Source organism: Podarcis pityusensis, assembly GCF_964106645.2.
Source record: "Podarcis pityusensis genome assembly, chromosome: 2".
In the NCBI taxonomy this organism is placed as follows: domain Eukaryota; kingdom Metazoa; phylum Chordata; class Lepidosauria; order Squamata; family Lacertidae; genus Podarcis; species Podarcis pityusensis.
The window spans coordinates 111,075,316-111,090,693 of NC_138029.1; the positions used below are offsets into that span (position 1 = coordinate 111,075,316).

Here is a 15,378-nt window from a genome sequence, read left to right on the forward strand (position 1 = left end):
GCAAATGCATGGTCCCTGGGACAGAATGAGGACGGCACTTGCTGACCTCCCTGCTGCCTCTACATTGAGAAGCCAGCTAAGAAATGCCATCACATCCTGCTCCACCCTGCAAACCACTCCTGGTTAGGGATCAGGCAGTTTAGCATGTTTCTAGGTCAGTGCCGGAAACTAGTCATTTCCAACAAAATCACCCGTTTCCTAATTATAGGATTGAGGATAATGCTGGCTGGTGAGCCTCACAGGAAGCCGCTTTTTCTTTGAAATTATGGACGGGGAAGGAACACCTCTCCTCCCTTGTGGACCTTTCCTCCTTGTGCCCTGTAGTCCCAATGAAAGCCAGCCACTCCCTCTGCCTAATGATAGGGCCGGCACTGCTTGTAGGCTGCTTCCAGATGGCCTGCTTATTGAGCAAATCCATCCTGATTTGTTCGCAGGGAGATTAGTCGGCGTCGACTATTTAAGGAACTTCCCTTCTGATTGGTGGAGAGGTTAGATGACGCATCTCGCGTTTCCCATTGCATCTTCCCACCCAGTTCTTTATTTGCAAAAAGTCTGGTCCTTTGGATAAGTGGGTTTGTTGCACGAGGCTATAATGTTGCAATCTGAATTGCCATGTGCTTGAATCCCGTCCCAAAACAGCAATAACCTAGATGTGCCCTTGTATATTTGTTTGGTCAATGACTGTTAACCCCGATGGATCTGTTCTGCTTCTATACTTGGAGGCAGTCCTGTTGCCATGACAACCAGAGAGGACATCTCCTCTCTGGTTGTCATGGCAACAGACTCCCCCCCCCATAACCATGTTAAGTAAGATTTATTGCTTTACTCTTATCGTCCAGCACACTTCCCTGCACTCCTCTGCAGGTTGTAAAGCAATTAGCAGAATTGCACAGCGTCCTCCAAGAAGTCCTGTGTCTGAATGCCACTTGTGGGAAACATCAGCAGGCGAAAGTGCTCTTATGCTCAGGTCCTGCTTGTCAACTTCCCATAGACATCTGTTTGGCCACAGTGGGAACAAGATACTGGAGTTCGATGGACCATTGGCCTGATCCTGCAGGACGCTTCTTATGTTATTTATACATGTGTATAAACTGTGTTTATGGAAACTTTTGTAGAAACCATGAGCAGTCAAACTAAAAATGTGATTTGCAGGATAGTCTTTTGGGATGCAGGTGGCTCTGTGGTCTAAACCACAGATCCTAGGGCTTGCCAATCAGAAGGTCGGTGGTTCGAATCCCCACAATGGGGTGAGCTCCTGTTGTTCAGCCCCAGCTCCTGCCAACCTAGCAGTTTGAAAGCACATCAAAGTGCAGGTAGATAAATAGGCACCGCTCAGGTGGGAAGGTAAACGGCGTCTCCGTGCGCTGCTCTGGTTCGCCAGAAGTGGCTTAGTCATGCTGGCCACAGGTTACAAACTCCGCTAACCTGGAAGAGTTACCTCGAGTTGAGAACTTTGCCCCAGGATGAGAACGGAAATTGTGTGACGGCGGTGCAGCAGCAGCAGCAGTAAGAGGCCCTATTAGTGAAAGCACGCCTCTAGTTAAGAACAGTTTCAAGTTAAGAACGGACCTCCAGAATGAATTAAGTTTGTAACTAGAGGTACCACTGTATTCTAAGTTGATGGGACAGGTTGCATTTCTCAGTTGTAAGCACTTGGTTTTGTTATGGATCACTGATCCAAGAAGATATTCTTACATTTGTTTAAAATTTTTCTAGACTGCTCTTCTAATAGCTCAAAGCAGTTTGCAAACGATAATTAAAATCTGGTTACAAATCCATTTGTGTACTATTGTTTTTCAAGACTCAGTCAATATAAGTTTTGCCAGGTTTCCTTATACATTTGAGTAACCTATGGAATTTGAAGAATGAACACACGCCAACCTTCCACAATGCATTTTCAACCTCAGGGTTTTGTCTAAATACCGATCAGATTTGGTTTCGCTCTGTGGCCTTTCTTGATGAATACGGGCTTTGGTATGCTTCCTCAAGGGCAATTAGTAATAAAGTAGCCATGCCAAGATCAAACAATGGCAGATATATAATAGCCAGGAGGGGGGGAATGAATATCATACCAAGGAGATTAAAGAGATGACCAGCTCAGAAGGGTGGGAGATATCACACTGTATTTTTATTTTTATTTAATATTCCTTCCAGTGCCCAACTATAGCTGCTGCATACCAGCTTGGCTTGTGACCACAACAGAGCTATAAAGCAACAGAGGAGGAGAGACAGGAATCTGGAAGTTCCTTTGGTTCTGATCTGAGTTTGGTGGCTAGGTGGCGCCATCTGCCTTATGTGTTTCAGCGCATTGTTTGGTCTTCCTCTCTCTCTCTCTCTCTCTCTCTCTCTCTCTCTCTCTCTCTCTCTTTCTCTCTCTCTCTCTGTCTCTGTCTTGTGCCTGGCTTTGCAGATCTTCCGTTTGCTTTATGTGAGGGATGGGGAAGCTGTAGTCATCTAGACGCTGCTGGACTACACTGCCCATCAGCCCCATCCAGCATGGGATGATGGGAGTTGTAGTCCAGCAACAGTACCTCAGGTTAAGTACTTAATTCGTTCCAGAGGTCCGTTCTTAACCTGAAACTGTTCTTAACCTGAAGCACCACTTTAGCTAATGGGGCCTCCTGCTGCTGCCGCTGCGCCGCTGCTGCACGATTTCTGTTCTCATCCTGAAGGAAAGTCCTTAACCTGAAGCACTATTTCTGGGTTAGCGGAGTCTGTAACCTGAAGCATATGTAACCTGAAGCGTATGTAACCTGAGGTACCACTGTATGCATGTTTCTGAAAAACAATAACAACAACATCATATTATTCAACAGTATATTGATTCCTCTTCTCTAAGGGTATCCTGTATATATCTGTTTCATCCTACTTGTGCAAACTTTTTACCATCAGATATTGTTTACCATACATTGATAAATGTTTCCTGCAAAAAAAAATTTCTTGCATTTCATATTGTTAAGGGCTCTGTGCTTCCAACAAATAATGAGGACTCCAGAGGTCGTACAACAGAATTTATTTTCCTTTGGATGAAAGAGCACTGAAATATTATGATGCTTTTGTAATATCTGTTTATTTACAAATATACAAATAATAGCACAGCAGAAGCAAATAAGCACTAGTATAGCGTGCAGCAAATCCACTAGCTTGCATCAGAATCCTGGAAAGACTCCCTGCATCCAAGGTGATTCACCTTCAGCCAACTTGCAGCTCCAAAATTCTCTTTCTCTTTCTCTCTGGTTCTTTCTAAATCCAAATTGCATGCTACATTCAGATTGTGTTCTTCGCACACCTGCTGGAAGGAGTCACCATCCCACAATCTGTTGAGTATTACATTCCAATGGCTGGAGAGAGATTTCCAGCTATCAGGCGAAAATCTCTTGTCATTAGTTCCCACTAAAGAAACATCAAGCAATCATTCTGGACTCCTAGCAAGCTATCAGGGAGAGATGTGAAACCACATTGGCAAGTCTGTCTTATTGTACTGTAGTTTTAGTAAACTGGATCCCTACAGGACGCTTGCTATTCTCTTGGTTGCATATTTATTAAAGGTTTGTTCCCTTGCCTGGGCAAGGGCCAGTGGTATACAGTAGTAAGGCAATAGTAAGGGTTAGAGAAGGTGTGGTCCCTCCAGATGTTTCTGAGCTACAATTTCCATCATCCATGGACATTGGCCATGCTTGCTGGGGCTGATGGGAGTTGTAGTTCCACAACATCCAGAGGGACAAAGGTTCTCCACACCACGTCAAGTTATATGAATGGATATTAGCTAAGAATAGAACCTTACGAGGCAGTCTGCACACCAGACTCTGGAGAAAGAACCACAGCAGATGTCCAGCAAGGGTTAAGATGTCCTGGCCTGGTTGTCAGGAAATGCATGGTCCTTATTCCAAAATATTAATAATCTGAGCCCTGCGAAGTGTAGGAAGCAGAATGTCCTGAGTATATGTTAATTCAAGCAGCAGCAACTGAGCAGGTCGGTTACTTGGCACATTCCCATCTGAGTATACCATCTCCATTGCGTGGCTTCTCAAAATTTCCCGCACGGCATAGCATGTGGAACATAGCTTCCTCCTGACCCACATGTGTTCTGTTGTTGAGATCTTCTCATTTTCAGACAATAGCAGACCTTAGAAAAATGAAAAAGGAGTTAGTACATTAAGTTATGTTCACCTAGCGACAGCCAAATCTGTCAGTTTCAGTTTCTCGTTTTCCCACCTCTTTCATTCATTTCTCCATATGTCCATGTCAGTTTGTGATTTTTTTTTAAAAAAACCTCATGAAAATTCACCTGCATTTTTTGCATACAATTTTGCCTCCTATGCACATTTTTGCAAAGCAATTTCCCTTAATATAATGCATTTTTGTATGCTATTTTCATGAATGTGTGCATTCTAATGCTCATTTTACCCTAGTATATGCATTTTTATATTCATTACATTACTGAAGAACCACATTGCAGCATTCATAGAAGTGCGGATTTTGAAGGAGGGTTGGGTTTCAGTTCATGACTTATTTCAGGAAGTGTGGATCAGAAAGATTCACCTTCAAATGCAAACTAAATCTAATGTCATCCCAATCCCTCTGCTCACCTCCCTTTTGTCTTACTATAATTTTTTGGAAATGGCTCCCCCTGGAGACAGGGAGGAGGAATACACAATTGTGTTGATTTTTTTCTGCTCTCTATGCCTGCTTAGGGGATAGTTACAGCTGAATTCCACCCACTATTCTGCTGTTCTGTACTTTCGGAATGATTTCTAAATTGAAACTTGGTTGGGACAGCACTCAACTGGAATTCGGGGAAGGGTTCGTCATAATTTCTCCAAGGGAAAACTGAACGGCTTTCCCTTCTGTTTCTTTTTGACACCACTGTTTACAATCCTTTCCCCAGCTGAGAAACATGAAACTTTCAGCTCCCCCTTTCAGTGAACTGTTGGCCAACAAAAGGACCTTGTCATTAAGAATAAGTGCCCAACTTTGCTTCCTTCCTCCTTCCTCCTTCCTCCTTCCTCCCAGCTCCTTTTCCTTTTAGGTCATATATTTTAGATTTGCGAGCCTGAGGGCAGGGGCTCGTTACTGGATCATTGTGAGCCATTCAGAGGGACATTTGGGGTTGAAGAACAGGGATTTTTAAAAATCCTTCAAAGAAATGAATTCAGGAAATGCTCCTTGCAAGGGGCAGAAACATGGGAATTGTGGGAATGTCCATGTATGTTTTCCATTGTGATGCATCTCACATACCTCCCTCAAGCTGACTCACACATACACCTAGGATCACATAAGTGAGCACAGGACCTCTGAAGGGAAAGTTCCCATAGTCTCATTTTCTCACCACCAGGAGCAGATTTGTCTCCTTCTCCTCCTTCTCATCCCCTAATCCACTCCCCCCCCCATGGTGATCAGTGCAGTGACAACCTTAAAAACCCCCCATTCACATACTTACTGTTAAACCTGTTCCAACGATCGCCATGCCTGCACCAATACAGCCCAGAACAATCAGGGAAAGGGCCCAGGGTGCAAGCGATACATGATCTGAAGTGGTTGTAGGTTCTGTAGGACAAAGGAAAGCTAGAAGGAGAACAAATCGAAGCCAACACCCTTATTATTCTCCAGCCTACTGATTTGCAGCATAACCCATTTCTCAGCGTTCGATCACCGGGCAAGGGAAGGGTTGCTACTAAGGCTAAGCAAACTTTAGATTCTAAACGACTATTCAATGACCGCATCCCTAAAATCTGCTCTAGAGGGCTTGAGGGACCCTTTGAGAAAGCCTGAGAGGTGGTGTAGAGCTATGGGGGTGGGGGGCATGAAGGTGGAATTAGGAATCATTGCCTCTCTCCCAGCACTGCTGATGAAAGATTCCACTGCTGTTATGTACTGAGTTGAATAGGATCCAAAATGCAGCAGTCTGATTGGTCGTAGAACAATAGGATTCAGAATGCAGCAGTCTGATTGGTCCTAGAACAATGCAGCAGTCTGATTGGTCCTAGAACAATGCAGCAGTATGATTGGTCTGCAGGAGCCACCCAATCCAGCTCCAGATGGAAGTGAATCCACAACCTGATTGACCTACAGGAGAATCCCGGAATTAGCCAATCACGTGCAGCCCATTGTGTAAATAATGTATATAAAGCAGATACTTTGGGGGAACATTCATTCCTCCTCACCACTATGAGCTGAATAAAGAGCATGAAATCCACTCTCGACTCCGAGTATATTTCAACTGCCAAAGATCTCAAAGTAGCATGCATCGTTTTCTGCCCTTCATCGTATCCCTTCAACAACCCTGCGTGGTAGGTTGGCCAGCCCAAGGTGAAGCCCAGTAGGCCTTCATGGCCAATTGGGGATTTGAACCTGAATTTCTGCAGCCACCGTCCCACTCTCTAATCACTCTACAAGGCTGGCTCTCTCTGAGTTACATTGGAATCATTCTTACCATGGGTGGTGCTGGTGGTGGTGCTGGTGGTGGTCGGAGTTGTGGTGGTGGTTTCTGTTGGCAGAAAACAAGGGGCGAGGACATGCATGAATGCTGCAGAATGTCATTTCAGCTTGCAAGTGGAGAATGAAAAAGGACTTTTCTTGGTGAAATGATGCCAGGGTGACTAGCTTGCTGTTGCTGACCCTACTCTGGGTTGTAGTCCTATGTCAGGGAACCGCTTCTTACCTCAAGGACTACCACTCCCCATATAAACCAACCCGGACTTTGTTCATCATCTGAGGCCCTTCATCTGGCTCCTCCACAAGAGGTCTGGAGGGTGGCAACATGAGAATGGGCCTTCTCTGCAGTGGCTCCCCATTTGTGCAATGCTCTCCCCAGGGAGATTCGCCTGGCGCCTTCATTATACATCTTTAGGCGCCAGACAAAATGTTCCTCTTCAATTAGGCCTTCAGCTGATTGACATCCAATGTCCTTTTAAATGTGTTGGGGGCAGTGCCGGATTTACATATAAGCTATAGCTTAGGGCCCCATTCTTTTGGGGGCCCCAAAAAAAATTAAAGGGAAAAAACTCGGATGTACATTTCCAAAATATAAGATAAAACACAAATAAAATAAAACCTACATACAGCAGCATTATTTTGTGTTGTGTAGGCTCCTATGATGCTAGTAATGGGCCCTGCCTGCTAGCCTGCTCCCTAAAATATCACTGGTTTGCTCATTTCTAGATATAGGGTGCCTACATTCTGCATGGACTGGTTACATGGCAACATGTGCAAATGGCTTTAGATGCCTGTTAGGTCCATAAATGACCATATAGCATAGATTCAACACAAAAAACAGCGGCAATTTGTTGTTGACAAAGGACAGCTGGACATATAAAGGGTCCCATTATCTTCAGTAGCTTAGGGCCTCATCAAACTTAAATCCGGCCCTGGTGGTGGTGTTATGTGTTTGTTTTGCTCTTGCTTTTATTGTGTCTTTTGTGTTTTTATTTTATACTTTTAACACCCCTGAGATCTTCAGATGAAGGGTGGTGTACAATTTGTGTGCGTGCATATATATATTCTTTTAGGAGGCCACAGTTCGAATTCCTCTTCAAGCAGGCTGGTTAATATCCCACAGCCTTCTAATTGTATCTGTGGTGGGGAGGGGGCTTATTGTTTTGCTGTCTCGGTTTAATTATTTACTTGTGGTTTACGTTGCATTCATTCTGTGAACTGCCTTGCGGTCTCTCGATGAAGGGCGGTGTACTAAATAAATAAATAAATAAAATAAAAGTAACTTTCTAATCAATCTACCAGGATGGCTGTCTATGAGTTACATTGGAATCAATCTTACCAGTAGTGGTAGTTGTCGGAGTTGTGGTGGTGGTGGTGGTCGGAGTTGTGGTGGTGGTGGTGGTCGGAGTCGTGGTGGTGGTGGTGGCTTTTGTTGGCAGAAAGCAAAAGCAGGGACAGACATGAATGCTGTGGAATGTCATTTCATCTCGCAAGAGGACAACGTAAAACGACTTTACGTGGTGAAACGTTACCAGTGTGACCAGCTCTCTACAGCTGACCCATCTCCAGGTTGTATTACAGTGGTACCTCGGGTTAAGTACTTAATTCATTCTGGAGGTCCGTGCTTAACTGGAAACTGTTCTTAACCTCAAGCACCACTTTAGCTAATGGGGCCTCCTGCTGCTGCCACACCGCCAGAGCACGATTTCTGTTCTCATCCTGAAACAAAGTTCTTAACCTGAAGCACTATTTCTGGGTTAGCGGAGTATGTAACCTGAAGCGTATGTAACCCGAGGTACCACGGTATAAGAGAAAAGGCACAGCTTTTGCTTAAATGTGGGGTGGTAGAGTGGGGAGGCAAAAGGTGGGGCTGTGGCAGAAAATATCTCCCGTGTAGTTCATAGCAGTGGCAAAGAAAGAAAGAAAAAAAAAACACAGAGGAAAGCAGTGACAGAGAAAAATGGCAGCTATGAGCCATTGGTGGCTGCCATCCCCACCCCCCACCCTCACAAACCACCCTCAAAACAACACTACATCATCACGCAGCATAAAGTTTCTGAGGCAAAAAATGGCCACCGGAGGGCAGTGCTACAGAGGGTGGTAAATACTGTAATGCCTTTACTCCAGAACAAAACAAACAAACAAACAAAGCTGGCATCTCATGGCCCAGCTGTTTCGTATGTTTTCAGAAAGAGATAGAATCTTACCCGTCGTTGTGGTTGTTGATGGCGTCGTTGTCGTTGTCGTAGGGGGTGGGGTTGTTCCCCCTCCCCCTCCTGAGAGGAGACCACCAAGGCCTCCATTTCCTGAGAGGAGACCACCCAGGCCTCCGTCCCCTCCTCCTCCTAAGTTGAGGGAGCCACCAGCGGATCCGTCCCCTAAGTTGAGAGAGCCACCCGGGGCTCCGTTTTCCCCTCCTATGCTGAGGGAGTCACCTCCTCCTCCTAACAGCTGGGCAGCTGTTGAGAAAAGAGAACAAAAAATGTTGGTGAACCAGGTCAAGCCTCCTCTCTCCTAGTTCAAGTCACAAACACACATAAATCCCAATTCTTTATAGAGAAATGATTGGGCCTTCATTCAGAACTGTACCAGAGACATCTCTGCTTTGCCACAGGTCGGCCTTTCTACCTCACGGACAAGAACACATGTTCTGTCTCATGTTCTGCTTCTCAGGAAGTCTCATGTCACAGAAGTTACCTTCTCCTCAAGCCTTGGTATGCCATAAAAACCTAGAGTGGCAGTCTGGAGGTAGGCCATCCCAGGTTAAGCCTGTTGAACCAGCAAGCAGATTATCTGAAAGCAAGGATAGGGGATCTGAGGGCTTCCATGTGTTGATGGACTCCAGTTCCCATCAACCCCCAACATGGCCAACAGTCAGGGATAATGGGAGTTGTAGTCCACCAACATCTGGGGCACCACAAGTTCTCCATTCCTGTCTTGAAGGATGGGATTGGAACATTTTCAGTAAAAATGGTGAGTATTAGGCTGTCAGACTTCACAGTTTGCAACAGGTTTCTAGTTACTTCTTCTGCAGAAGCTTAGATCCGAGATAATCAAGCTGCTCAATGGCTTTGGGTCTTTGCCATTCAGTTTTATCAAAATCTTAAGAATAAAGGTTGCAAGATAACCGAACTGTGATTGGGTGTTAAGGTCCAAGAGAGTAAGGAACAAGCTCCACCCCAAATTGAATTGGATTGGCAATGGAAATAAGCCAAGCTATTTCCCCAAAATACTTTCCTGAACCAATCTGATTTTGGAAACATAAATGGCCCACACTTCATTTTAAGAGATTAATTTGGTATTCAAGTGGTCCCCTGCCCACGTAGTTTTACAGAGCCAACCTCTTGCACCCATCTTCCTTATACTTTTTGATTCCTGGGCGTCAGCAGATTTTAAATCGTCACTCGCTGACTGGCATTAGGACTGAACTGAACACTGGCCAGCAAGCCAAAATACTAGTTGGGCTCGTTTACAGTATATGACTGACTAAGCATGAAGTTGGGTAGTTGGTTTGTTTAGTGAGTTAACACTTTTCTGCACTGCCTTTCTGCCAAAAAGCACAGAACAAGAAGCAACCATAACAAATCGCAGGCAGAACCGTCTCTTGTCATGAACACTCAGCTCCTGTCACCCACAGATTAACTATTGCTAAATCTTTTGGCAGAAATTTTAACACCAAGCTTCAGATGGCTATATAAGGATCTCAGAGGCAGCATTTCACAAGGTAGTATGAAGGACCCTCAATGGGATGCTTCAGCCTCTGTTAAAATGTAGGCTGCCCCTGGTTCCATGAAGAGTAGGGATGTTTGTAGGATTGGTTTTTGAGCCACAAACCTAGGATTTGGGAAGCCAATATCCCCAAAACTCTCTTAATGGTCAGGCGTTTTCATCTCTCGTCATTGCTGTTTGTTCATGATTCTCTCGCATTTTGTATGTAATCCACCTTCTGGCGAAGGCTTTTTCCTCCTTCTTGGAATGCTCTGAACCAGTCAAGGGTCACATAGTGAATATGACAATGTCTCAGCTATGTAGCCACAACTAATCCAGAATGCGGCAGCTAGACTGGTGACTGGGAGCAGCCGCCAAGACCACATAACACCGGTCTTGAAAGACCCACATTGGCTCCCAGTACGTTTCCGAGCACAATTCAAAGTGTCGGTGCTGACCTTTAAAGTCCTAAATGGCCTCGGCCCAGTATACCTGAAGGAGCGTCTCCACCCCCATTGTTCAGCCCGGACACTGAGGTCCAGCGCCGAGGGCCTTCTGGCAGTTCCCTCACTGTGACAAGTGAAGTTACTTTTTATATATATATATATAAATAATTTTTATTAAAGTTTTAAACAACAAAAAAAGAAAAGAAAAACATACCCAATACATATCTCAAAAAAAAAGATAACAAAAACACACACAAAAAAACACAGTTCATCAATAAAAAACAAAAAACATAACAATTAAAAACAATATCTCTTTTCCATTTCCGTTTTTTTTAGTTTACTTATTTTCTGGACTTCCTCATACCTCCTTCTTTTGTATTCCAATCCAAATTGTTTGTCCAGCAATTTCTTTTCAACTTTTTTAATCCCAATCTTTAACTTTAATATAATATTGTAATATATAACTTCAACTTCTTTAAACCTAATCTTTAATCTTAGTATAATATAACATTAAAATTTTCCCTCTTAATTGTCAAATTTCCATTTCTTTAAACATCTTTAATCCTAATCTTAATCTTAGTCTATCATTAACTTTAACCTGTACAGCTGGAAACCGCTTATTTTCAGTCCAACATCACTCTAACATTCTTTAATTTTGCAATGTTTCTGAAGATAGTCTTTGAATTTCTTCCAATCTTCCTCCACCAACTCTTCTCCCTGGTCGCGGATTGTACCAGTCATTTCCGCCAGTTCCATATAATCCATAAATTTCATCTGCCATTCCTCCAGCGTGGGAAGTTCTTGGTGACAAGTGAAGTTACAGGGAACCAGGCAGAGGGCCATCTCGGTAGTGGCACCCGCCCTGTGGAATGCCCTCCCATCAGATGTCAAAGAAATGAACAACTCTCTTACATTTAGAAGACATCTGAAGGCAGCCTTGTTTAGGAAAGTTTTTAATGACTGATGTTTTAATGGATTTTTAATCTTTTGTTGGAAGCCGCCCAGAGTGGCTGGGGAAACCCTGCTAGATGGGCGGGGTATAAACAATAAATTATTATTATTATTAGCCAATCAGAGTTAGCTATACAATGATGTTACGGTGGGCAAATATCTCTGAATTGAGAATGTGGGCGATGCTTCCTGGACTGGCCATATGAATGACCCCTGTCATTTGGTTTGTTAGATTTCCTTTGCTCTGTATAGGTTAACACACTCTCTATCTTTAAGCATCCTGTCCACAAAATAATCCAAAATGGGGCACCCTCTACTCCCCATGGAGAGGGGAGTTGAATGGCCTTCAGGGTAGAAACAGCAGGCACAGCTAGAGCTAAGCAACTCTATGCCACCCCTAGAAATAGCAGCAAATTTCTCCCCTACAAATAGCAGCAAATTCAAGTTTGGAAACACCTGGTTGATGTCTAGAAAGCAACATGTAGTTCTGCCTTCAAGGAAGCTAGATTTTGGGTGCACCTCTTAGCTTTCTCAAGCCACCTGTAGTTTCTTATCCTTATCACAGGGTAGGGGTGCCAACCTGAATAAAATAATGGGGAGGGATTCAGGTAAGCCCCGCCCTGCACAATCAATCGCATGATGTGGCAGATGCACACTATTTGAATGGCAACGTCCATCAACTTTGGGAGCGGCCAGCCCTTCAAATATTTTAGGGGGGTAAAGGGACCTCGGCACCTAGGAGCTGGCTCGTTGTCACTGGGCCGTGTGAGGCTAGAGGGGAAGATGGGGAAACCATGCACATCTCCTTGAGTTCCTTGGAGGAATGGTAGGATGGGAATGTAATAATAAACAATAAGACAATCGCATTGTTTATGTGTCACATTTGCCCACGAATCTGCAGGCTTCAGGTAGGTCAGAACAGGTAGCACGGAGGACAAAAAATAATAATACTGAATTGAACCAGCCCTTTTTGATCATTTACCAATATGAGGCTTTGTTATTTTGTCCTATATACCCAGCAAACTACCTGGGACGCGGGTGGCGCTGTGGTCTAAACCACAGAGCCTAGGGCTTGCCGATCAGAAGGTCGGCGGTTCGAATCCCCGCAACGGGGTGAGCTTCCGTTGCTCGGTCCCTGCTCCTGCCCACCTAGCAGTTCAAAAGCACGTCAAAGTGCAAGTAGATAAATAGGTACCACTCTGGTGGGAAGGTAAACGGTGTTTCCGTGTGCTGCTCTGGTTCGCCAGAAGCGGCTTAGTCATGCTGGCCACATGACCCGGAAGCTGTATGCCTGCTCCCTTGGCCAATAAAGCGAGATGAGCGCTGCAACCCCAGAGTCAGCCACGACTGGACCTAATGGTCAGGGGTCCCCTTACCTTTACCTTTACCCAGCAAACTACCTCTGGAACAAATGTAACTAACATGGATTAACCACAGCAACGGAAAGAAAAAGTCTTACCTGTTCCTTGAAAGCACAGAGCAAAACATATGAGCACATTTCTTAAAAGAGGCACAAATGACATCTTGGACAGGCCCATGGCTGGCAAGTAGAAAGGAGACGGGCAGCTGGCTCTCAGATGTGATGGTGGTAGTTTCAGGTCTTCTGGGTTCCTGCAGGTTTCTGCTGCTTAAATACTTCTGAACAAAGTGACTCCTCACATCCAGCTAACCAGTTCAGGCTGTCATCACAAGATTGGTTTGCTGACATACATTTTGCACAACAGGATCCTTTTCCATGTGTTTTCGTAAGGAAAAAACCAAAACCCTACTGTCCACTCATTCGAAAAAGGCGGATGTAACAGGAAACTGACGCACTCTTCCACCTAGATATTAGGGATCAAGAAAAATCACTCTGCGGGAATTTTGGGAAGTGATGTGCTGGAACATTGGGAAGAACACCGGTAAAAAAACCCAACCCTGTGAAAATTTGGGATTTTGTTCTTAGAGAACACAGAGTCCCATTGTGCTAGGCTAGCAGGATTTCATGCAGCTCCGTTGGTAGAGCATGAGACTCTCTTAAATCCCGGGTTTGTGGGTTTGAGCCCCATATTGGACAAAAGATTCCCACATTGCAGGGGGTTGGGCTAGATGACTACTGTGGTCCCTTCTAACTATACAGTTCTGTGATTCTAACTCTGCCTGTACTGTGTTGCATTTGCTTTTGAATGCCAGTTGCTGGAATCACAAGTGCAGAGAGCACTGTTGGATTCAGGTCCTGCTTAGGAGTCTCCGACAGGCATCTGGTTGGCCACTGTGAGAACAGGATGATGAATCCCATCTAGGATTGGCCATTGGCCTGATCCAGCACGCTCTTTTTCGTTCTTATGGACACAACCCATAGCTTGTACCAGTAGGAGAGAGCTAGTTCACAGCCTAATGAGGCCTAGAGCTCAACAACTGCTTTATAAAAGTAAAGGGACCCGTGACCATTAGGTCCAGTCGTGACAGGCTCTGGGGTTGTGGCGCTCATCTCGCTTTATTGGCTGAGAGAGGCGGCGTACAGCTTCCGGATCATGTGGCCAGCACAACTAAGCTGCTTCTGGCAAACCAGAGCAGCGCACGGAAACACCATTACCTTCCCGCCAGAGCAGTACCTATTTATCTACTTGCACTTTGACGTGCTTTCAAACTGCTAGGTTGGCAGGAGCAGGGACCGAGCAACGGGAGCTCACCCCATCGCGGGGATTTGAACCGCCAACCTTCTGATCAGCAAGCCCTAGGATCTGTGGTTTAACCCACAGCACCACCTGTGTCCCTGAACAACTGCTTTACCCTTAGGCTAATGGATTACTCAAAATTAAAGTGTGAATGCAGGGTAGCGATCCCCACTTCCCCTCCTAGGAGTGCTTTGAAATGGTTCCATGCAGAAGTGTTCATTGTGAGGAATCATCCTGGAATAACAAAAACTCACCAAATTGAAAATAAAAATACAGTGGTACCTTGCTTCTCAAACTTAATCGGTTCCGGAAGTCTGTTCCAAACCAGTTTTCTCTGTTTTGTAGTTTTACGTCTTAATATCGGTATTTAAATTGTTTTGTCATTTATTTACTGTAAGCTGTCCACAGAACTTTATGTTAGGGGGTGGCAAATTAGGCAAGGGATTATATTAGCATTAGGATTTAGCACAGATGGCCTGCTGACTTCATTCTAAGGAAAGGCTACCAAAGGTGGATTTGGGAATGTAATTAAATGGGAACAGGTTGGATATGTGATGAGACACTCAGCATAAGCTGGTGCCTAAGAAAGAGATTTGAAAGATTCCAATCTGGACTTTCGTCACTGGAACAAAATGTCCCTATTAAGTGGTGACATTCAGGACTTCATTCTGCAGTCATGATCTATTGTTTCCGGAGGCGATGAGGGAAAAGTATGCTGGATTTCAAACTGCTCCGGTCTAACAAAATTCTTGTTTGGTGTTACTTGCTGATTCTATGTCTCGTTTAATGTTTCATTAGTTTATTTTACATTCAGTATAAGAATGTATATGAGTGAGACATGAATGGCAGAAAAGTGGTGAATGCCAACATCTTGACTATTGGAACTTGTCTGTGTATGTGTGTGTTCTCTATTTCCAGTAAATATTTGTCAGTTTGCATTTCTTAGTGCAGAAAGTATTGACCTGATGTGTAGAGATCTCTCCTATTCTAAATAATTCAAAAGGGTTCTGGAAGCTTCTGGAAGCTTCTCTGTGTGAAAGAAGCTTCATGATGTTTGGGTTATACTTTCAGAGAAGCTGAGTACAGCTGGCTTAAACTGGTTTTGTTATCTCTTCTCTCAAGGTCATGCTAACTATAAAAGCAGGGCCAGAAGGAGCCTGGATTTCCCTTTCTCTTTCTGT

General features: G+C 44.4%; 1 protein-coding gene across 2 annotated transcripts; it reads right to left on the reverse strand.

The window, feature by feature from the left end:
• Window positions 1–3,111: 3,111 nt before the first annotated feature.
• LOC308470136 (uncharacterized protein) lies at window positions 3,112–9,238 on the reverse strand. Of its 2 annotated transcripts, none has more exons than XM_080993427.1 (6): window positions 9,133–9,238; window positions 8,643–8,894; window positions 7,775–7,861; window positions 6,434–6,487; window positions 5,441–5,547; window positions 3,112–4,126 (listed from the first exon to the last, which is right to left on the reverse strand). In XM_080993427.1, exons 2-5 carry the CDS (start codon window positions 8,736–8,738, stop codon window positions 5,494–5,496), a joined length of 291 nt encoding a protein of 96 aa, XP_080849553.1. In that variant the 5' UTR covers window positions 8,739–8,894; window positions 9,133–9,238; the 3' UTR covers window positions 3,112–4,126; window positions 5,441–5,493. The 2 variants fall into 2 exon arrangements, with proteins under 2 accessions (XP_080849553.1, XP_080849552.1); XM_080993426.1 differs by having other exon boundaries at window positions 5,441–5,565.
• Between the last annotated feature and the right edge of the window lie 6,140 nt (window positions 9,239–15,378).

Coding starts and splice junctions, on each gene's coding strand:
- LOC308470136 (XM_080993426.1), bottom strand. CDS start 8,738: ATGGAGGCCTTGGTGGTCTCCTCTCAGGAGGGGGAGGGGGAACAACCC. Junction 7,862..8,642: donor ATCAACAACCACAACGACGG/GTAAGATTCTAT, acceptor TGCCAACAAAAG/CCACCACCACCACCACGACT. Junction 6,488..7,774: donor TCCGACAACTACCACTACTG/GTAAGATTGATT, acceptor TTCTGCCAACAG/AAACCACCACCACAACTCCG.